Source organism: Siniperca chuatsi, linkage group LG15 (assembly GCF_020085105.1).
Source record: "Siniperca chuatsi isolate FFG_IHB_CAS linkage group LG15, ASM2008510v1, whole genome shotgun sequence".
Taxonomy (NCBI): domain Eukaryota; kingdom Metazoa; phylum Chordata; class Actinopteri; order Centrarchiformes; family Sinipercidae; genus Siniperca; species Siniperca chuatsi.
In genome coordinates this window covers 13,599,802-13,621,524 of record NC_058056.1, presented here as the reverse complement: position 1 = coordinate 13,621,524, position 21,723 = coordinate 13,599,802, and the positions used below count along the sequence as shown (strand labels likewise).

General features: G+C 39.3%; 4 protein-coding genes across 9 annotated transcripts in view; 2 read left to right on the top strand and 2 right to left on the bottom strand.

The window, feature by feature from the left end:
* Positions 1-25: 25 nt before the first annotated feature.
* On the top strand, positions 26-4,349 carry LOC122888987 (gsk3b interacting protein). Of its 2 annotated transcripts, none has more exons than XM_044223938.1 (3): positions 26-161; positions 2,918-3,163; positions 3,260-4,349. In XM_044223938.1, the coding sequence occupies exons 2-3, from the start codon at positions 2,921-2,923 to the stop codon at positions 3,416-3,418; spliced, it is 402 nt and encodes a 133-aa protein (XP_044079873.1). In that variant the 5' UTR covers positions 26-161; positions 2,918-2,920; the 3' UTR covers positions 3,419-4,349. The 2 variants fall into 2 exon arrangements, with proteins under 2 accessions (XP_044079873.1, XP_044079874.1); XM_044223939.1 differs by having other exon boundaries at positions 144-184.
* A 291-nt stretch (positions 4,350-4,640) lies between these two features.
* On the bottom strand, positions 4,641-7,997 carry LOC122888986 (NPC intracellular cholesterol transporter 2-like). The gene is made up of 5 exons (XM_044223937.1): positions 7,875-7,997; positions 7,505-7,608; positions 5,797-5,904; positions 5,531-5,703; positions 4,641-5,191 (listed from the first exon to the last, which is right to left on the bottom strand). The coding sequence occupies exons 2-5, from the start codon at positions 7,584-7,586 to the stop codon at positions 5,105-5,107; spliced, it is 450 nt and encodes a 149-aa protein (XP_044079872.1). The 5' UTR covers positions 7,587-7,608; positions 7,875-7,997; the 3' UTR covers positions 4,641-5,104.
* Positions 7,998-8,291: 294 nt separating this feature from the next.
* On the top strand, positions 8,292-10,372 carry isca2 (iron-sulfur cluster assembly 2). Its single transcript, XM_044223936.1, has 4 exons — positions 8,292-8,451; positions 8,681-8,858; positions 9,304-9,419; positions 9,541-10,372. Exons 1-4 carry the CDS (start codon positions 8,390-8,392, stop codon positions 9,713-9,715), a joined length of 531 nt encoding a protein of 176 aa, XP_044079871.1. The 5' UTR covers positions 8,292-8,389; the 3' UTR covers positions 9,716-10,372.
* A 255-nt stretch (positions 10,373-10,627) lies between these two features.
* eml5 (EMAP like 5) overlaps positions 10,628-21,723 on the bottom strand; it is a 39,245-nt gene continuing 28,149 nt past the window's right edge. For 2 of the 5 annotated variants that reach the window (XM_044223933.1, XM_044223934.1), the window contains 22 exons: positions 20,698-20,829; positions 20,475-20,563; positions 19,471-19,647; positions 19,121-19,322; positions 18,910-19,036; positions 18,605-18,619; positions 17,882-17,890; positions 17,263-17,341; positions 16,816-16,945; positions 16,563-16,661; positions 16,085-16,105; positions 15,497-15,670; positions 15,207-15,415; positions 14,807-14,964; positions 14,393-14,507; positions 14,109-14,297; positions 13,836-14,008; positions 13,130-13,292; positions 12,929-13,032; positions 12,682-12,835; positions 11,963-12,063; positions 10,628-11,870 (listed from right to left, as the gene is read on the bottom strand). In XM_044223933.1, coding sequence (XP_044079868.1) covers positions 11,834-11,870; positions 11,963-12,063; positions 12,682-12,835; positions 12,929-13,032; positions 13,130-13,292; positions 13,836-14,008; positions 14,109-14,297; positions 14,393-14,507; positions 14,807-14,964; positions 15,207-15,415; positions 15,497-15,670; positions 16,085-16,105; positions 16,563-16,661; positions 16,816-16,945; positions 17,263-17,341; positions 17,882-17,890; positions 18,605-18,619; positions 18,910-19,036; positions 19,121-19,322; positions 19,471-19,647; positions 20,475-20,563; positions 20,698-20,829 — 2,657 coding nt within the window. In that variant the 3' untranslated portion in view covers positions 10,628-11,833. Of the gene's footprint in view, positions 11,871-11,962; positions 12,522-12,681; positions 12,836-12,928; positions 13,033-13,129; positions 13,293-13,835; positions 14,009-14,108; positions 14,298-14,392; positions 14,508-14,806; positions 14,965-15,206; positions 15,416-15,496; positions 15,671-16,084; positions 16,106-16,562; positions 16,662-16,815; positions 16,946-17,262; positions 17,342-17,881; positions 17,891-18,604; positions 18,620-18,909; positions 19,037-19,120; positions 19,323-19,470; positions 19,648-20,474; positions 20,564-20,697; positions 20,830-21,723 lie in introns of those variants that run through there. The other 3 variants (XR_006380799.1, XM_044223935.1, XR_006380800.1) reach the window with 3 other exon arrangements.

The following is a 21,723-nucleotide window of genomic DNA, read 5'->3' as shown; positions in this document are numbered from 1 at the left end:
AGAGCGTTAATGTGACTTCAGTTTCTGGTTGTCCACAAATTTGAGCCTCAACAGTTACCTATCTACCGTTAGTTTACGCTCATTTGACTGGACCTTCTCTACTGGGAGCTCCGAGTGGGCTGGAAGCTTCCACAAGCCGGAAGAACACAGCCAGCGAGGAGGTGAGAAAAATGAACGCAGTTTGGTTAGAAATGATTATTGTAACTTAATCAGATCAAACGTGTGGTTACCGTTTTTAATTATATGTATTATGCACGTTTTAAATATAAAGATTGAAATACGTTTATGGCCCACAGAGCGGTTAATTATTTTGCTACCGTTAACCAGTGCAGTGGCTTAGTTTTCCCAGAGTTTACACCAAAAATGCAGCATGTGTTAGCCATGTTAGCCATCTAAGTTTGCTACAGTAGATCAGTCTAGCTAACTATATGAATTAGCCGAATTATAACATTTGCATGAAACTACTACTCCCATATTTAATACTAAACTATGATGTCTGTAGGGACAGTCACCAGACATATTTCGCCTCAGCCAGCTACACAACAAGGCTAACTTACTCAGAGTCCTCACGATGTCGCTGTGATGTAGATCTTTTTAATAGTATAAATTAACATGTAGTGTTAAAGTTATTACATGGGCTGTGGACGGCAATACACGTGTAATACTTGCAGTGTTGGAAAGTAACTAAGTGCATTTACTCAAGTTCTGAATTTCAGTACAAAGTTGAGGTACTTGAGTATTTCCATACCATGCTACTCTATACTTCTACTCCACCACAATTCAGAGTTAAATATTGTACTTTTTACTCCACTACAGGTATTTGACAGCTGTAATTACTAGTAACTTTACAAATCAAGATTTTTACACACAAAAAATATGATCATCTCATAAAATATTATGCACATTTATCTTTTACTTTTGATACTTACAAGTATACCAGTCCAATTTGCTGCTGATACCTCTATACTTTAAGTAACATTTTCAATGCAGTGCTTTTGATTGTAATTTGTTATTTTTTCATTGTGGTATTGCTGCTTTCACTTAGGTAAAGGATCTAAATACTTCCTCCACTACTGAAGGGAGGTGTATGTGCCAGTAGGTCTTCAACGATCTGTCGATTTGTTGATTAGCCCAATACAGCTTTAAGGGTTCAAATTTCAATCTTGTGATTGATGTAAAGGAACCCCAGCAAATTATATGCACATGTTCTGGCTTTGCCCTTCTTTAAGTAAATATTGGACTGAGATCTTTGACACTTTATCTAAGGTATCCAGTGAAAAGCTTACTCCTAATGCTATTACTGATTTGTTTGGGGTGCCACCCTCTTTACTTAATCTCTCTTCCTCTAAAAAATACATGATAGCGTTTGCTACTCTGTTGGTCACAAGATTGATATTGGATTAGAGATGCTATATTTTCTTAAATTAGAAAATATTAGATTGTCCGTATCTGGTTCTTTTAACAAATTTTGTAAAGATTTGGAACCCCTTTCTTTTACATGTCAAGAGTATCGTCTTCAGACTGTTTCAGGCTGAGGTATCTTTTGTTGTGGCAATATGTTTTTTTATTTTTATTAAGATAGTCACCTTTCTGTTGGTCTAATGTATTATGGCTTTATCCTTTTATTATTGTATTTATTATGGTTGTTCATAGGTCATTGTCTTGTAGTTTGGAGGGAGGTATGTACCATAGGGAGGGTGGATGGGGTTCTGTTTACAGTTGTTTATTATGTGATTGCACCTATTTCTACTGTCATTTTATGGAGAAAATCAATAAACAAAGTTTGAAAAAACCAAAAGAAATGACAAACGTCTTAATATCTCTATTTAATTCTAATCTGCCTAATCTAATTGTAAAAATGGTCAAAGTGGGATTTTGTGGTGGTTCAGTCAACTTGAAGTCTACCGTTACTGGCACTGTGTGTTGGTTTAATCTACAATTACAAAGGAACAAACCATAATAATGCTTTCTCCTCCCATAAAATGACAGATCCACTGTGTTTTACCTGTAACATCCACATCAGATAAGTGTCAGCAAGGTGGAAGGGACAGGTTAATGTGTTTGTGTATATGTATGTATGTCCATATATATATTCTTTCAGCAGAATATGCTGTACCACATGACTAGGATTATATGGCAATAGATCCGCAAACTGAATTCACCTTACCACAGCAGTGTGCTCAGCCATCAGCTCTCAATTGCTTTAAGCATTTTAGGATGAAATGGAAAAAACTTAGCCAACTCAGCATTGGAGACAACATTAGTCTTCGTCTCTGGGAACACATTGGACCTTTTAGGAGATTTGGTGCCCTGATGAATTACGACTAAACCAAGTAGGGAAGTGTCTGAAAGTGTTCTCACTGTCTGTGTTGAATATTTATAATTGGTTGGGAAATTCCCAATCATCTCATTGACACTTTGGTCCAACACGGTAGTTAAGTACGTCGAATTGGTTTACCTTTCCTCACACAATCAACTACTCTTGAAGGATGTTCGATATTAAAAATAGTCCACTTTGCACTTTAAAAAAAGACTTCACAGAACAGTCAGATGCATGTTTATTTCAGTTCTCCTTTTTTCTTTCGAGAATAGACCTCTAGGAAATTAAGGATCACTGCAGCTGAACAAATATATATTTTTAAAGGTTTATGATCAGATGTTACAGGCTTTGTTTAAAAGACACTCTTATTTTACTACAGTCTCAGTATAGATAATACTTAACAGGAGTGTTAAGTCCAATGAATGTAGCTTGTTGCCATGACAGTCGAGAGCTTGTTCTGACACAGTCCTAGTTAACTGTGGGGTTTCTGAAGTGTACTCAGTGTTTGTGAACATGGAGAACTCTTTCTATCATTGTGGCTGTCAACAAGTTTTAATGGCATACAGTAACATCAATAATATTGTTGTGCTGTTATAGGGGATGGAGATAGACTGCCAGCCTGAGGAATCCATAGTCTCTTCATTTGATGAGGACTGTGTTGAGCTCGGTGACGTCAAGGACATGAGATTGGAGGCAGAAGCAGTGGTCAATGACGTACTTTTTGCCGTCGCTGAAATGCACGTGTCACAAAGTCTCAACAGTGCGTCAGACGTGGCCTACATAAACGTGGAAACAAGAGAGGGAAACCGGTATTGTGTGGAACTCACAGAGGCAGGACTAAAGGTAAGATGCACTAAAAGGGAGACAGTGGTTTCTTGTTTTTCTCATTGTGTTTCAGACCCCAAACCAAGTTTTACAATAAATCACTCTACTTAACAGGTGGTGGGCTATGCCTTCAATCAAGTGGATGAGGATTTGAGCACCCAGTATCATGAGACTGTTTACTCGCTTCTGGACACGCTGAGTCCGGGTTACAGAGAAGCCTTTGGGAATGCTTTGCTGCAGCGGCTGGAGAGGCTGAAGCAAAACGGACAATAAAAAGAACCAACATGCTGCAAAAGTTGTACAAGCGGAGTAGAAGTTGATGATGTGGGTGTTTGGATATGAGTCAATAATAACCAAGTCTGGTCAAATATTATAGCCTGTTATGTGATGTCCACCTGCCTAGCTTCCACTATAATAAGGGGTAGCCTGCCCTATCAACTTTGCTTTGTTCTGACTTTCATATCAGTGAATGACTTCATGTTAGTTACTTAAGTTTAGTGACTGCTAGGGGTTGGCTGTATGGAGTCTGTTGCAACATTGTATTGTTGACTTTACTGTGGAAAGATCTTCCAGCTTCCGCATTACAAATTTCCAACTGTGCACATTGTTTGAGAAATCTGCACCTTTTGTATTCATCAAAATGACCTGCGAAAGAAGCAGCACGTTATATTCAGCAGGTGTCTCAGTGAAAGAGCCAAATGCTATATTCTTTCAGCGTAACTCATACTGCCTTAATGACTGACTTTTGGTTAGAAAAGTACAAGTAACTTTTGTATTGACAGATATAAAAAGCTATTTTGTGGCACTGTCATTTCACATGGATCACTAGGTCAGCAACAATTGGAAATTATTTGAAAGGTTGTGTGTCAAACTAAGCTGGAACTGTATTCAATACCAATCAAGTTAATTGTGTTTGAATATTACTTGGGGGTTTTTCCACCATACTGCACAGTGCATTGCAACTCAAGCTTGCATTTCAAACATGATGTAAATAAGCTATCCTGAGTTTAAAAAAAAAAAAAAAGTGGTTTTGTCGTCAAACCCCCCCCAGAATGCACAGCATTTGTTGAACTTCTAGAGCTGCTCTAAAATGCTGATTTATTGTACATGTGACCTGGTTATGAGCAGACATCGGTTCCCTTTGCATTCATACTGTTTCTTTGCTGCTGGCCTTTGCTCAGCCCAATAAATTCTCAGAATTATGTCCAGTCTTAATTTTTACTACCAGAGTAAAAATTTCCAAATGTTTGATCGCACACAAGAATAAAAACAATCCAAGGAGAGCATTTTGAAGCAGATGTTTAGTCTTATAGCAAGGCAAACAAAACACGAGAAGTTGTAGTTTCCTCACTACTGCTCAGCTAAGTTTGGGAAAATTGATGAAGTTTGCTTATGAAATTTGGAGTGCATCAACGAGTGTCCAACAAGTACATAAGGTTAAGTTGTAAATTGCCATAATGGTCTTTTGAGCACAAATTTTTTTACAGACACATAATGCAACTTGGGTACATTAGATTTATTAGAATTTAATTTTCATATCCCATATGTCTTGTAGTACAAGGTCAGTAAGAAATATTACAAGTTTTAGTAAAGAAGAAGTATAGTATGTAGCTTTCTGACTACACAGCAGCCAGTAAGACATTTGCACTGTAGTGGAATGAAGTTCAGGGTCATTTACATAAACATTAACTGCATTATTTCACATCCACAACTCTTAAAATTGAATGTTAGGAAGATCCCAGCAAAAATCAGCCATTTATTTTATTTCAGCAGGATTCAAGATGTGCGTGTGCGGCAAAGTCTTGCAAACTAGTGAAAGACACATCTTAAAAAGCAATTTGATGAATGAATAAAATGAGATCTTAACTAGAGTCATTTACATTCTTCTTTAGTTTTTACTCAAAGCTGAATCCCTTTTAAAAACAAACAAACCACCACTTCAGAGGTACTGTTGCTAGCTTAGCTCACAATCTGAACTGGGAACCTGATGCAGAACAAGTCTTTTTTGTTGTCGTCTCTCAGTTCCCACTCCACAACCAGCCTTATCTAGAAAAACAGAAGAGGTCAGTGAACAAGGTGTGCTTTAGATCTTACATTTTCTTTTTTAAAATTGAGATTTGAGGAAGTGAAACATAGCAACAAGAGGAGGGGGGGGGGGCGCATATGAAGGCATATGTTTTAACAAACAGGTCTGACCAGCTAGAGAGTTAGTAACAGCTAGTTAATATTTATATATTTTTGTAAATTTGTTGTTTGTCACATTTCAGTATGGAGGACTGGAACTGCAGCAGCTGTTTGCAGACTCCTATTAAATGTTGTTACATTAAAAAGAAAAAAAAGAAAAAAAAAAAGAAGATTGTTGCTAATGTCACATGTATTACTTACTGTGGGATACTCTGACTTCACAGGAAGTGAGTTCAGATAGTGATAGTTCTGCTGCTTCTGGATGGGACACTGGATTCCAGACTTGCAGCCATCTTCTATGGGAATGGGGAAGGGGACTGGAACGCCAGCAATAATACCATGAACCAATGCTTTGCTCGTCTGGCTCTCCACAGCTACAACAGATGAAACATGCCCATGAGATCAAAAGTTTAAAAATCATATGTATTTATGTTCTGCCTGTTGGACAAAGTATTGCTACAACTTACCACTGTTGAATGTCACATTGACACTGTAGGACTGTCCTTTGTGTAGCTGGCATGGCTGACTGGCGCAAGGGCTAATGTCCACCATGGCCACTTTACCAGTAGAGGAGCCTGAAGAGAAACATGGGAAAAGACAAAAAAAAATAAATAAGTAAATGTAATACTGCTGTGCTCAATATCACTTGTTAAAAATAGGTTCAATTTCCATTAGAAGTAACAAATACATTACACAACAGTAAATCTAACTGGCTGCTTCATGCTTTAGCAAGCCAGTTGTACGCAGGCATTACATTTACTAAGGCTGAAAGTAATTACTACAAAAATAAATAATAAACCCAGCAACTGATCATTCCAGGTTAGCTTAGAGAGAGAGAAAAAAAAAAGTGACTGTTACATTTGTACAAGGGTCATGATAGATTCAAGTGGTTTGTTAATGTTAAAGTTGTGTTTTCAAACTATTCTGAAACCTTTTGTCACAGAAACTGTCATAAGACATTTAGGATCACTGTTTTACTCCCGACAGTGAAAAGGTCTACCTAACAAGGCCTCACATTTTGACAGTTATTTAACACAAATCGTCTTGTTTGTTGTTTTACATGAAATTTTACTTCAGACAATAGAAATACAATCACATGAAACATGTTTTAATTTCAGAATCAACTTTATTGGCCAAGTATTTTAAACATACAGTGAAAATTGACCCCAGTTTTCAAAAATGTATTGTGCTTGTAGAGCAAGTAAGTGACTTAACGTCAAAACTATTTGACCCAATCTTATTTAAAACCTACTCATTATGGCTATACGAGTTAGGCTTATGCAGCAATAAGTAATAATGCCAAGTTAGAGGGGCGCTCCACCGATTTTACACGTGGGTGCTCAGTTTACTTCAGCTGTATAATGTCTTCTGTAGCTACGGTGGAAGCTTTAGCCCAACTGAAAATAAATAAGCCCGATGTCATCAGGGGGGTCTGTTGAGTTACATTATGAGAGATGTAGGATCAGGTATTTATGGAACTTGACCCATGCCAGAGACTAAAAGTCAGGATCTCTTGGACTCTTGAATTTTGATCACTTTAAAACCTGTCACGAGTCCCCAAACTTTATAGAAGTGCTATACAAAATTGCTTCCATTTTTGATCACTCAGGAACTCCTAATGAAACATGAAAAACCACAGAAGGTTACTGTGGAAGTAGATGTGTTAAATGTTCACGACAAGTGATGATATCTGTGGGACAGATGTAGATCCAGACATGAAACGTGCCAATTAGTGCTGAAGCTTTTAATCAAATACTGACAGAAAATTAAATAATTTTGATAACAAATTTAATATTGTTATCAAGGGAAAAAAAAAAAATAAAAAATTGGCCATTTCCTGCTTCTCAAATGTAAGGATTTTTTGCCTGTTTTCTATCATTGTAAAATTAAATCTTTATATAATTTAAAGTACTGGTTGGACAAAAGCAATTTCAATTAATCCCCTTAAACACAAATGTGAGAAATTAAATAATTCTCAATATTTTCGACATTTTATAGTTTCAGGACAGCACATGTATATAACGTTAAATCAGTGGATTTCTTCACTCAGTTTGGATTCAGTTAAACGTGTTTAACTCTACAAGACTACTACTACTTAAAAGTCAACGATTGGCCGTTTAACAGTCACAGAAGTAACGTTAAATCTTCTCACTAAGACGGTCAAATGAAACTTACCGCAGTCGATATATTTCACTGGCTCCGCACAGGTGAAGCCCATTAAGCAGATCAAAACGATGAAACCTGTCCGGACATCCATGTTTCTTTTTTTGTGTGAGACTCTAAAATAAGAAAATAGTTATTACGCAACAGATAAGTAAACTTCAGACCAGTCTGACTCCGAGCAGTCAGCAGAAAGTGCTAAATCATATGACTTCTTGTTTGTTCCCCCAAATGTCCAGAATGTAGCACTGATAACAAGCAAGTTTAACACAACGAAGAAGAAATACTTTTCTACCACTTGACATTACGATAAACAACACAAACACGGTCCGCTAATTAGAATAATACACAGAAATATAACAAAATGTGAATAAACACGCTGTACCTTTGAAACACTCCCGTCAGCAAAGTGTGAATGATAGCCGCCTAGCAATTTTTATTTCCTTATATCACGAGCTCGAAGTAACGCCTATTTTTTTGCAGGTGTTTTCTAGCCCGAAATTTAACCTGTCAGGAAACCCACTTAGCGCAAAGAGCCCGCCTCCTGCGTTTGATTGGCAGATCAAAACCTCAAGCATTACAAGAAACCACTCATCTGTAATCTAAACCTCAATATAAACATTTGATTGGTGGATCTTGTTGGGGGCGGCATACATCCCATAGGAGAGCTGTACCTGAGAGGCAAAACCAAGGTATCTTACCCCTCAAGTCTAATCGACGGGTCAAAACCGAAATGCCTCATGATTGGCAGGTAAACTGACGAATAAAATGCCCGTATTGTACCAATGTGGGCATAGCGCTGGGCGTATGTATTTGACAGACAACCATTTGAGCCAATAAGGGTACGATCTGTTCTTGACGACGGTTGGAGGTGGGACTTGCCAACATTTGTTATGGAAGATGTCATTCGTGAGAGGAGCTATGATAACTGCGTCAAAGTCAAAAGTATTAAGTCTTGCAAGGTAACGTTAATTTGCTATATATCGTTGATATCATTAGGGATATCCCTGATTAAAACCTGTACACAACATCTCTGGGAGGAGGTGAAAGTTTGCTAGCGTTGGGTAGTTAGCAAGCTAGCCTTAAATGCTACCGTTAGGTAACAAGCTAGCACTGGGGCCAGTAACGTTACAAGTCCTCCTGCTGTCATGTGATCTGATCACATCTGATTGTAACATCAATGTTTTGCAGGGCATCGACTCTTCTGAACAACCTCAATGTGAGCCAGCAGTTACACCGGCCTCTTCAAAAACCCCTACCCCTTTACACAGCGGGGCTTCAGCGTTTCAGCAGCGCCTCAACCCATGAGAAGCCAGCGGTGTCAGGTCCATCCGAAGATAAAGTACACCTCACTGAGTCATGTGTGAAGGTCAGCAGATACCCATGATTAAGCATCATACTCTTCTCATGCCTGAAAATCCTAATTAAAAGATACGTTTGGGTTGTGATGTATGGGAAGCCAGGGGAGGCCAAAAACTATACATGAAGCTGCTTCAAGTGACAGATGAGTTAGTGAAGATGTGCGGATGTGGTTATATTCTTGGGATAGTGTTAATCCAGTGTTGACAGTGGAGCAGCTACATTATGTCAGATCAGAGTCTTACTTTATAGGGAGTATTGAATTCTGACTTACTGAAGTGTAAATTCTTATTTGTCAAAATTGTTTATATCTAAAATGTAATTATGGACAGTCAATCAGAACCATTTTATGTTAAAACCCACTGCCACACAGCCACTGTGTTAATTAATGTGCTGAGCTGTTTTTTTGTGCTTTGCACCTCATTCATCATGCTCATGTCCCCCCTTTAATCCAGAGACTAGGGGAAATCATGGGGAAGGGCGAGTACCTGAGAATACATGTGGAGGGAGGAGGCTGCTCCGGGTTTCAGTACAAGTTTTCTGTTGTTAGTAACAAGAATGAAGATGACAGGTAAACCACCACTAATCTAGCTTTCAAGTTATTGTTTAACGCTGGCCTCATTGTTTTCCTTAATGTCTAATAACCCAATCAACTCTTGTTCCCTCTTGCATCCACTCTGCTCTGCTTTCAGCGTGTTTGAGCAGGGAGGAGTGGGCATTATTGTGGATCAGGACAGCCTGGAGTTTGTGAAAGGAGCCACTGTGGACTTCACCCAGGAGCTGATCCGCTCCACCTTCCTAGTGCTCAAGAATCCTCAAGCTGATCATGGCTGCTCCTGTGGCAGCTCCTTCTCTGTCAAACTATGACCCTGCTTCCCTGTGTCAATATTACTTAATACCCTGATTCACCAGTTCATTAGAATATTAGAGACACTTCCTAATATAATGCAATATTATATTATTATAACTACTTCAACAATTACCATAGACATTCTTCAACACGTCTCTGACACAATGTCAACAAAAACTGAAGACGTTTGACAAAGATAGAATTCATTGGAGGGTTATTATATGGGATTGCCTTTAACAGTACATGTGTACCTCATAAACTGGTGACTCAGGGTATTATATTATACTGGTCTATCTCTGATATTTTGAATTCCTAATTCAATTAGCTAATAACTACATCTAGTGTCACAGTGAAAACGGTAGATAATATTTTTCCTACAAAAACGTGTCGTTTTTTAGGTGTGAAACTACTTGAACTGAATGAAAAGAAGAGGTATCGATTAATCATTGTGCTATTTTGCAGATAGTGACAGTCAAGAATGCTCATTGACAGCTTATTCACAGTATTCACTAGTAATTTGTCATGTATTCAAACAAAACAAAGGCTCAGTTGAGGTGTTTTGAGTATTCAGTGCTTAGATTTGCCTTTGTGTGTAAAATATGTAAATAGGCCATATCTATGAAGGGCTAAGCTATATTATTTGTTTCATCTAAAATAAAATTGAGTGAATTTCACATATGTAAATTGGTGTGCGTCCAAAAAATTCTGATGTTAAGAGAGGTTGTTTTTTATATAGTTAATTGTTCTCACATGATGCACTTCCTGATTACATTAGAATGATGAAAGGGCAGCCAGGAAATGTTTCTATTTATTGATAATTGATAAAAGGTTAGTTTGAGCACTGCTTGTTTCATTACAAGTGTTACTTTTTCAGCATTATTAATTGGTCACATTAATCACAGTGAATACATATCACGCAAAGTTTAAAATTCAAGTTCATGGTTGCCTTTTTTTATTAAAGTGGAATTTAAGAAACATCTCACAAAAAATATACAAAAAGAATATATACAAATGATATTTACACTGGTATACTGTAAATCAAAATATGCAGCAACAATTTTTTGTAGTTAGTCTGTAGTTAGGAGCAAAATGTTTTGCACTTTTCATATTTTCTCTCTGATAAAACATTCCATTTAAGCAATATATCTGATTACACAAAACATGAACTTACTGTTGAAAAATGTCACGCCATTCATATTCATGAAAATGCAACAATAATACATCATAGCAGCACACTGAAAACTGACAAAAAGAATTGCAACAGTGCATTGAAACATCAATTTACAGCTGTTCTTTTTTGTTTTCTGAAGAATTTGGTTCAGATGGATTGTCTTCCAGTAAGCCATGCACACCCACTAACCACAAACAAATCCTCAAACAAGTATGCACACGTTTAACATGTCATGAGGGGAACACTGCCGAGGGAGGTTTGAGGTCACCCAGTCAACAACACAACCACATAAACGAACCATCAGGGTAACACAGTGACAAGGTCAGGTGTACAGTGCATAGTATGCTTTGGCATGCTGACATCCAGAACATAACAGTGGATGTTACATTCAGGAGGAAGGCCACAGGATTTGGAATTACCAGTAAAAATAGAACAAATGACTACATGATCCAAAAAGTAAAACCAACATAATACAAAAAGAATCCAAACCCTCATAAATTGAACACTCAGATTAAGGCTAATTCAGTTTGCTACATGTTTTTAAAAAATGGCATTGTCAGAAACACAATTTCATAGGCCTGCCAAGTGGCAAAACTGCCATTTGGGACATGTACACAGATAACGCTCATTCTTAAAAAATAATCCATCACTGAAATGATATGCACATACTGTATTAGAGAGATGTGTTTTTTTTTTTTCAATGATGATGCGATGTTGCGAGAGCAGGGCTGTATGCCCTCCACCTGTGTTCACAATCAGGACTGATGCTGTGATGAAAATGAGCCTTTCACATATGCATGCACCTAGTTTTGAGGCAGTAAGTCAGATCACCACTTTCACTCAATTTACAAGCTGCCAGGTCTGTCCTCGTCCTCCTCTTCGTTTAAATGCATCCTTTAGCAGAATATTTTCTCTGGAGAGCCATGCTGTGAGACACCCAGACTTTCTGAGGCAGGTGTGGTCCTCAGTGAGGGGCATGGACACACCTCCACACAAAGAGGCTAGAAAGGATATAGAGGAAAGGACGCGTCGCTTAATATTTGATTGTCACATCATTTGTAAACCATGTTGTTATTTGGAGTCTCAGTCGTACCTTCTGTCATCTCCACCAGCACTAACAACAAAGCGATCTCCATTTGTGAAGCGTACATTAGTCAAGTGCGCAGAATGGCCCAGAAAGCGTTTGTGTTTGGCCTGAAACAGATCATATACACATCATCCAAGGGGCAGACATATTTACAGTATATTACAGTGCACAGAAATATTAGGGCATGTGACAGTTCCAGACATGATATAAAAGTCAGTTAAGTGATCATGTTGTCATCTCATGCAGAACTCCATCATTTCATCTCCATTACACATTTCTCAGTAAATGAAAAGAATGCTGAATAATGGTCACAGATTGAAAAATGTGTGATGATTTTGTAACAGGTATATTAAAAACAATAATTAATTATATGAAGATTTTTATGTGATTTTCTAATCTTTCAAATTATACTGATAGCATGAGATTGTGTTTGGAGAAAAATGAGACAATCCTGGTGAAATATGGTGCAGTAGATGTGTTGTTTTGAGCCCATTCATCTCAGTGTTCCCTGGTCAGATTCATGGCGTGTTGTCTTTTTTTTGATACCACCGCTTTATGATTTCATCTAAGCTCAGAAAGGTGAAGAGAAACATTTCACACTTAAATCTATTATCATCAGACAAATGGCAATAGTGTAAATATTACTCATAATATTCATCTAATAAATAAAAAAAACATTGGCAAAATAACAAACAGTAGTAATAATATTATGCAATCATACTTACAAACTTCTCTGGACATGGAAAGTCAAACAGCTTTACCATTCCAAAGTCATCGCCTGTGGCGATGTTAAGGCCTGAGTGGGACACACAGGCACAGGTGACGTCTGCTTTGTCAGTGTTGCGGGACCAGATCCCTACGACCTCGTCCCCAAGGACACTGGATACAGAGAGAGAGCAATTACATTTTCGGCTCAGTAACAGAGGTTACTCCTCCAACATACATGTGTCAGTCTTAACACTCTACTCTCACCTTGTCCAGGTGGCCCAGGTAATCCTGTCAATATGGGACTGCTCTGTGACCTGCTTCCCAGACGGCACCTCATACACGAGTCGTTTGTAAGCACCTGTGGATATCTGATTCAAGGCATTACAGGTTAGGTTCGTACAGCCAGCCATTATCTGAGATATGCCTTCTCACTGCAAAGTGGATGAACCCTCACGCAGTCTATACCTGGACGTAAGTGCTGTCAGCGGAAAAGTCCATCTGCATCACGAAGCTGGGGATGTCCCTGCAGCAGTTGATGCGGTTCAGCTGCGGGCCGAGCGTCAGGTCGTAGAAGTCAACCGCACTCTCAGTAGAGCCTACGGCCAAGTAACAGGAATTTGGACTGAACCTGTAAGGAAGACATGCAGTGTTACAAAACACCCGTCTTCTGTCAGATTTACTTTGTAGTGTGTAGTGTAGCTTTGACCCATTTATCCAAAAAAGACAAATATTGATTCTGAGATGTTTAAACTGATGCCACTGATTATTCATTCTCTTTCAAACTAAAATTAATATGCAAATGGACAAATAAATGAAAATACATTAAAATTGGGCTGATTCATGGGCCCCAACATGCCCAGCATGGGCCCAACCGTACAGTCTGTACTGGGACAATATGGTGGCCATTAGCCCCAAACTTAATTTGAAAATCTGGAGGGTGGAAATAAGAACAAAACAGGCTTGTAGGTAAATCAGAGTAGCCTCTTTCTTAAATAGTTAGAAAATAACAACAGAAAATCTCTCATAGGGCTGAGGAAAGACATAGACACAGCAAATATCAAATATTCAAATATTTTATAAAAGGCAAGTTCTGGCTCAATATACCACTTTTCCCATATATCAATGAACCCAACTGCACCTCTTGTAAAGTGCCATACTCTGCTATCATTACCTAATATCCTGGATAGGAGAGCGCCGGTCCCTCTTCTTGCCCCAGATTTTGAGCGAGGCAACGAGCAGGATGATGAACTCTCCATTCTTCATGCCGATGGCCACCATGTCTCCTTCAGGACTGTAGCTGATGGTACGCGCCGGGTGGCCCAGGTTCACCTTATTCAGCATCTTCTGTTTCCCCACAAGGCCATGCAAGATCAGCACATACTTGTTATTAACATTAACAACGTTATTAACATTGAGATAGGTAGAGATAGGTAACATGGCTGACCTTCTCTGGGATGTCCCACAGACGAACAGTGCCATCCTCTGCCGCAGACAGAAATACGTCTCTGGAGGGATGGGTGCCCAAGCCCCAGATAGGACCATCCATGTGTCCGTTCACCAAGATGTTGCACGCCGCATTCTTCTCTCCTACTTCAATGATCTCTGCATTCCTGGTCCCCACAAGGATTTTACCCTGACACAAAAATTAGCAAAATGTGTCAAAATACAGTTGAGATGAGGAGAATTAGCTGGATAATTTTATTGAGGGCAATATTATCTGTAACCTACCTTTCCTCTGCATACAGAGCGAACACAGTCTATGATCTGTCCAGTTTCTAATCGAAACGCCCTGCAGCGTTTCAGCTCCTGGTCCCAGAGCTTCAGAGCGCCTCCCTCCTTTGACCTGTGGAGGACAACATGAATGATGAAGTTTCCTTCTCATATGTATTTAGTCTTATTGCTATTACATTCATTTAGATAAGCACATAATTGCAAATATTGATAAAGTGAATACAAAACTATTTACAAAATCAAAGGGATGTTTTCCATTATAAGGTATCAAGGTATTACAATATCATATTTTAATCATAACATCTCTTTCAAAGATAATATATGATAAAACTAAAACCACCATCCAACCCTGCTGCATAGTGTGAGCTCAATGTGTAATACAGTGTATTAATGAAACAGAGCAGCACTTACGGTCTTTCCTTGCCCCCGGTGACGATGAGGCCATCTCTCAGTGTGGTGTACATGGTGAACACAGGGCCCGTATGAGCTTTGGCCACAATTCTTACTAGAATGTGTTCCTTCCACACACACACATCCCCACTTATGGTACCTGTAAATGTCAAGTTATTCTGAAAAGAAAACAAATCTGCACTAATCTAGTGGCCTAAGAAAGCAGAGCGAGCAATGCAAGAACAATTGACAGCACATTTAAGCAGACAGTTTGGAAGTATTAGCAGAGTCAAATTATAAAATGTAATACGTAGTCAGAACAAGCAACAATTTTTAAGATATCATAAAACTGGTTAGGATCAATTAGATGTTTGACCAGAAATAGATATTGTGTATACTATATTGGTTGGAAGACACTTACAGCTCCAAATGCTACAGACAGCATGGTCTGCATGCGGGCATCCTCTATGGAACTCAGCACACCTTTTTTGCTGAGCAAAGCTCGACCAGCTAACGTCCAGAAACGCACATGCTTGATCCCCACAGACACAAAGTGTGTGTCAGAGTCCGGCCTAAATTCAGCCACAAAGATTCTCTGGGTGTGACCTATCCGGCTGGCCACTTTGGCACCTGAAAAAAAAAGAAGAGTGTAATGAAAGCGCAAAGCGGCAGATTAAGGTCAAAGTTTAAGGGGAAAGTATTTTGTTTTACCTTCCTGCCACTTCCAGATGGTGACAGTGTGTTCAGGGTCCAGGCCCACAGACAGCAGGAGTTTTCCTGTGGCACTAAAGCTGACAGAGCAAACCCCACCAGAGTGGAAGCAACGTAACACCGACACCGTCTGCTTGGTCATGGCGTCCCACACATGGATAGATGGAGACGTGGCTGAGAGACAGAGAAGGAAAAGAGAATTAAACTACTATTAATGCACTTCTTCCCTTAGCCAAAGCAGTTAATTATCATTACTGGGTTTCTTTGTTCATTGGATTTCTACAAATTCCATACTCAAATTCAACAAAACCCTAAAACTAAAAAGGTATAGGCTAGAGTTTAGACATATGCTTTCATAGCTTTTTAAATTATATTTTTTAGACGATAATGTGATATATACAACAAAGCAAAAATACTTTCAAACATGATTCATAGAAATAACCAAGTTTGCAGGAGGTAAAGACCCCAAATCAAGTGGCCACTAGATGGCAATAATGTAAAGAATATAATGAGTTGAAATCATACAGATTTTCTTTCAATAGTTATTAACACCACGTTTCCTGTTTTATCACTGTTAAATGTCCTTACCTGACATGTCACCAGTATCACCTGAAAAGAAGGAAAATCAGATTTATTGACAGAACCAACAAATTATTTGTTAATTTTTTTGGACATTCTGAACAATAGCAGTAAGTGCTATTGACAAAAGCTTTTACTTTAATATTTAGGTAATTTACAGAAAATTGTATTATTCTAAAAGTTATATGTATAAAATGTAATTATATTAGGTCAATTTTGCTATCACAAATCATCTGCCATATAATTTCTGCAGTTTGTTTTACGTGTGTCTATGAGAAATGCAGCATGTGTGACAATCCCACAACTATTCATATATGCAAAAATGGTAATTCTGTTCATTAGTGGCTTTATAGTACAGATAAGCTTGTAGGATGGGGATGGCCATTTGTCATGTACAATAATACCCCTGCACAATGCACAACACAGGATACAGAGAGGAAAAATGAGGCGGCTGGTGACACAGGTGGTCAACTTCTCACAAACATACCTACTTGGCCAGTTGCCACCACGTTGGGGAATTTGGGATGTTGATTAATTGTCAGGCACAGAATGTCGTCACTATGTTCTACATAGAAACTTTGGCAGGCTGTAAGAAAAACACACACACACACACACACACACACACACACACACACACACACACACAGATACAAAATGAAATACATACATGTTATATTTGCTTTTCAGGTAATAAATAGCAACACTGTCAGAGCGTCTGCTAGACTGTGCTGTCTACTTACAGGTCGTCAAGTTGAGCACGATGCCGACCGAGGCCGTGTGGTAGATGATGTCCGCCCCCTCGTTCAGGTAGTGCACGTTATTGCGGCAGTCATTGCCACGGTAACCAAACACCAGCTCCAGCACCAAGTCCTGTGGGAGAGTCGGAAAAAGACCGGCAGAAAGTCAGAAAGGTCAATGCCATGACAACTAAGATGTTCAGAGCCAGCTGCTGGCTGAAGTAGCGCGTCATTATTCGATTACAGCATCGTCAGAGTCCCCAGAGAGGCTGTCTGGACAGAGGATGAGCACACAGCGTCTTCAGCTGAAATAATCACATTAGAAACCAGGATTTTGAATCTTTTGCTGCTCTAAAACAAGACTCCTTCTGTTTACATAAAGTTCAACATCTGTATACTGTATATCTATTCGTTTGCTGTGTTTCGGTAAGGATGTGAGGTCCTTCTTACCTCAATGGGTCTCTTCTTTTTGCCCACATTGTTGGTCTGCAGCTTCTCCGGCTGTGGCAGCGCCCTGCTGACAGGAGGCCTGAAACAGACAGCTGGGATAAGAGGGCTACCGCGGAGCTGATTATCATGTTGATGATAACAATAATGATGATGACAATAATGATAATATTATACTGTTTACTATTCTGACTGTTGTATAAAAATATTCCACAAATATCTGCTCACATGTGCGCACAAATATGAGAAGTTTTATCTCAACAGAAAGGAAAATCCATGTTTTCTTCTGTAAGGAGCTACAATTCTTGAGGTGGGATGAAATTTTTAAACAAACAGATGAGAAAATTATTATTATTTTTAATGTCTTGTATCACAAGAGTTTGTATTACCAGCGAAGCAATGAAAGGACAAGGTTTTAATAAGGTGACTGAGTGAGAACATTTCAATAGAGAGTGAAATGATGATGAATTATCCACTGTAAAAATAAAAATATAAGTTATTGTATATATGAAACGTCACTATGACATAACTGGAGCTTTGTCTGTTATCCCCACACCTCAATACACAATCAATATATGTCAGGATTGGTGGCTGAAAAATACAGAGAAAGTAAGTATCTTACCTTGACCCTCTTTGTGGCAGCAATAACAAAGAAAAAAGGAGGAATTAGAAAAAGGTTTCTCACAGTGTTCACTGCTGCCCGGCGGACACACACGAAACACAACACCTCAGCCACTGAGGACACAAAATACAGTAGTGAGCACCATTGTGTAACCATGACAACTAAAGACCATTTCCATGACAACCGCTGCCCAGAAGATGCTGCATGGATGCTTGCATCATGAAACTAATCTGGAAATCAGTAAACCTTAAGTCTGTGACACACTTAAAGATGGATTATGATGACGGAAAATTCGATAGTATTTGTAAGCACTGTTTATGACCAGCCATAAAAACAATACCTTAAGGGGATATCTTAAGGTGTGTACATTTCTAATATTCCTTATGGTTTGATGTGTGACGTTAAGCCACTTTAATCGTGTCAAAACAGCATCTTAGTTTGCTTCTATGAGAAGAAAAAAAAACTTCAAGGCATTTCTATAACAGAAGTGAAAGATACTTCTGGATACTATCTTGAGTCTTGATGTCTTCCTTTTACTTTTGCTCTTTTTAAAGGCAATAGGGTGACCAAGTGATACATTCTCCCTAATGTAGCCCACAGATTATAACAACATGATTTAGTCAGATAAGCTGTTTACCTTTTCTCTGTAATTACACATTTTTCAACTATGCCCACTGCTTAATCTTTTGTCCAAAATCAACATACATGAACACAAGAGCTTACCTGACCACCCCTTGTCTTCAAGTAGAATTAAAGAACGAAGCAGGATAATGACAGATGGACAGCCATTAAAGGAAAGAAGAAGAGCAGAAAAGGCGTTATTTCAAAAGGGCAGGGACAGGGCAGGAATTTCACGCAGGAAAAGAAAAGATGTTGACTGAAGACGGCAGGTTTGGCTTCATCTTGACGCAGAAGCCATATTTTTTATACTATGACAGGCATAAATTCCTAAAAGTTATTTTCTGACTGCTCATGGAGCATGCTTCTGAGCATCTGCAGAACTTCATCATAGCTTCACTGAGGAATACCTTTCGTCCACAGAGGGCTCTTTCAGCTGCAAGTGGGGTTTCACACCCGTCATGGGTCGCATGTTGGTGGATAAGGCCTTGATGGTGTAATTGATCTCATTCTCCCTCGTCACATCACTGTCATAACCTGGGGAAAGACAGGAATTACACAGATTTTGCTTTAGCAACGGAAACATTCGATGAAAAACCTGAAAAGAAGCTCATCTCTCACCTCCATCATCCTCACTCTCGATGTCCGACTCCTCACTGTCACACTGTTTGAATTCCCGGTGGCCCTCGGGCTCATGGGCCCAGATCATGAGGCACGTGTCGCCCCCACCGACTGTCACCAAGAGGCTGTCGTCGTGGGTCCATCGCACATTGGTAACATGTGTGCTGTGGGCCACATATCGTTTGAACTTTGCATACATCCCCTGGGGAAGAGGGACAACATTTGTTTAACACTTGCGACATTAACACAGAAATTAACACTACATTTGCATAAACCTTAAACATAAGCCTTACAGGAAGTCATGAGACGTTCAAACCAGATAATACAAAGAATTATCCATTGTGTCTTACCTTGACAGGGTATCTGAAAAGCTTGACATATCCTAAGTCATCTCCTGTTGCTAGCACCTTCCTGTCGTTACTAAGGCAGGCAGCGGTCACTTCAGTGACCTCACTGACCAAAGGCCAGATGCCTTCAACAGACGTTCCCAGGACACACGTCCACGTGCTCCAGTCGATCTTCTCCACCTGAGCCAAGTGAGAAAGTAAGCAAAGATTCATTTATATAGCTAGTTGTGAAGACACAAAAGCATGGATTCATTTCTCTGTGCTTTTAAAAGATAAAATATATGTTTGAACTTAGATATTCCTTAATTGGAAAAAACATCCAGCCTCTCATAGAGTCCAGGCAGTCCTTTTGTTAGTCTGCTGAGATCACCACATTTGACGGACAAGTACAGCTGTATGTCGTCCGCATAAGAGTGAAAAGATATATTTAAACGACGGATTTAAGGCCCAACTGTAGCAAATAAATAGAGAATAAAATGGGGCCAAGAACAGACCCTTGAGGCACTCCATATCTCAAAACAGCAGATAAGCATCACAGAAAATTGTCTATTTGATAAATACAATATAAACCAGCTAAGAGCAGAAACAGATGGGCCAGCCCACGGTCTCAGCCTGTCAATAATGATCCTGTGATCAAAGGCACAAGAGAAGAGTGAAAGAGGAAAGTGTCATACATCACTATGAGGTGAGACGAATGAGCAAAGATGGGAGAGGACATCTGAGCTCCAGCGAGACACGACCTAGCAGCATCTATCATCTCTGACCCTTATTTTCTTAATGCTTTCCTCCACTGTGTGCCTCGCAAGGTGTCTGAACATCATGCTGTATTAAAAGGGACCTTAAACACTATCCCACTTCCACTGCCAAAATTAGAATCATACTGGTGAAAAGTGGGCCGTGTTAATGCTTCACCGCTCTTCCCTGAGCCTGCTCTGATCCCGAAGGGAAAAAGTGGGCCAACAGCACCATAACCCACGGCTGCTGCTGTGCCTTCTCTCCATGCTTACCTCTGTAGCCGGGATGGTCTGCCTCTTGCCGCGAGGAGCCTCAAAAAAAAACTGCTCTTTAGCACCTGTGTTGACTTGGAGTAGTTTTCCTGTGAATGAAAAAGCCCAATGGGCTGTGGTGCTTAACTGTTTTTTAACAGAGATATTTTGAATCCATAATTGGTTCTTAAGCAGTCAGTGCAAGGATTTACTGAGACAATAGTATTTAAGGAAGCATATTTACCTCTCTTGTCCCAGTCCAGATGGGTAATGTAGTTGAGGCATCCTTTGCACACCCCTACTCGTTTGCTGCTCATTACATTGTAAATATCCACAAAAGTGTCCCCTGATGCTACTGCAAGGTACTTCCCAGCACCTGAACCAACAAAAGAAAGAGAGAGAAGTGTCAGGTTCACACAAACTATCAACAGAACTGGGTATTTTTAGCCAGCAGATCAATGGATAGCAATGTCGGTCTGTCGGTTGTTTGGTCTTCCAATTTGTTCCAGGCTGAAAAATCTTAACAAGTATTGGATTGCATTGCCATCAAATTCCCTGCAGCCTAAATACAGGCACTTAATCGAATAAAGTACACAGCAAAAAGCTTGGACCTGCACTACTGTGAATTGCAATGTGTTTCAAGCTCGGTGATCTGATGCTATCTGATGAAGAGTGCCCAGATGCCATCAAGTGCCTGTATTTGTGCAAATATTTAGCATATTAAATGTCTTACATTTCTGCATTCATTCACCCCTTTTTTCTTTGTGTTATTACTGACCCATTTGAAAAGTCTTTTCCACTGTTTTTTGTGAATTCTTAAGTACACCCTCACAGAGCCCCTAGCACAGCTTATTTTTATAAAATCAGAAATTAAATAACAGTCACTTTGATTTATCACTATGTTTACTAAACCCAAACCCATTTCCTGCTCAGCATTACACTGCTCTATACAGTGACTACTCAGGACTTATGGTGTTGGGTTGAAAAACAGGATCCATTGCATTGTGGATTAAGGTTAAGTGTCCAGGCGAAAGAGAGTTTAGTTTCTTGCTCTCACTTTGTCCGCCCCCACTGTTTCCCATTCCACTCTTGCTGTCTCTCTGTCTCGCCCTATTACAGAAATAATTGATTTGGGTCAGGCCTTCAGCAATATCTCCCCCACTCGCAGCAGGAGGGAAATATGTTTACCTGCTGAACTTCTGCACAAAATCCTACATAAACTAAGATGCTTTGAAAGGCACACAGACTTTAGAGACCTACATACTTCTCA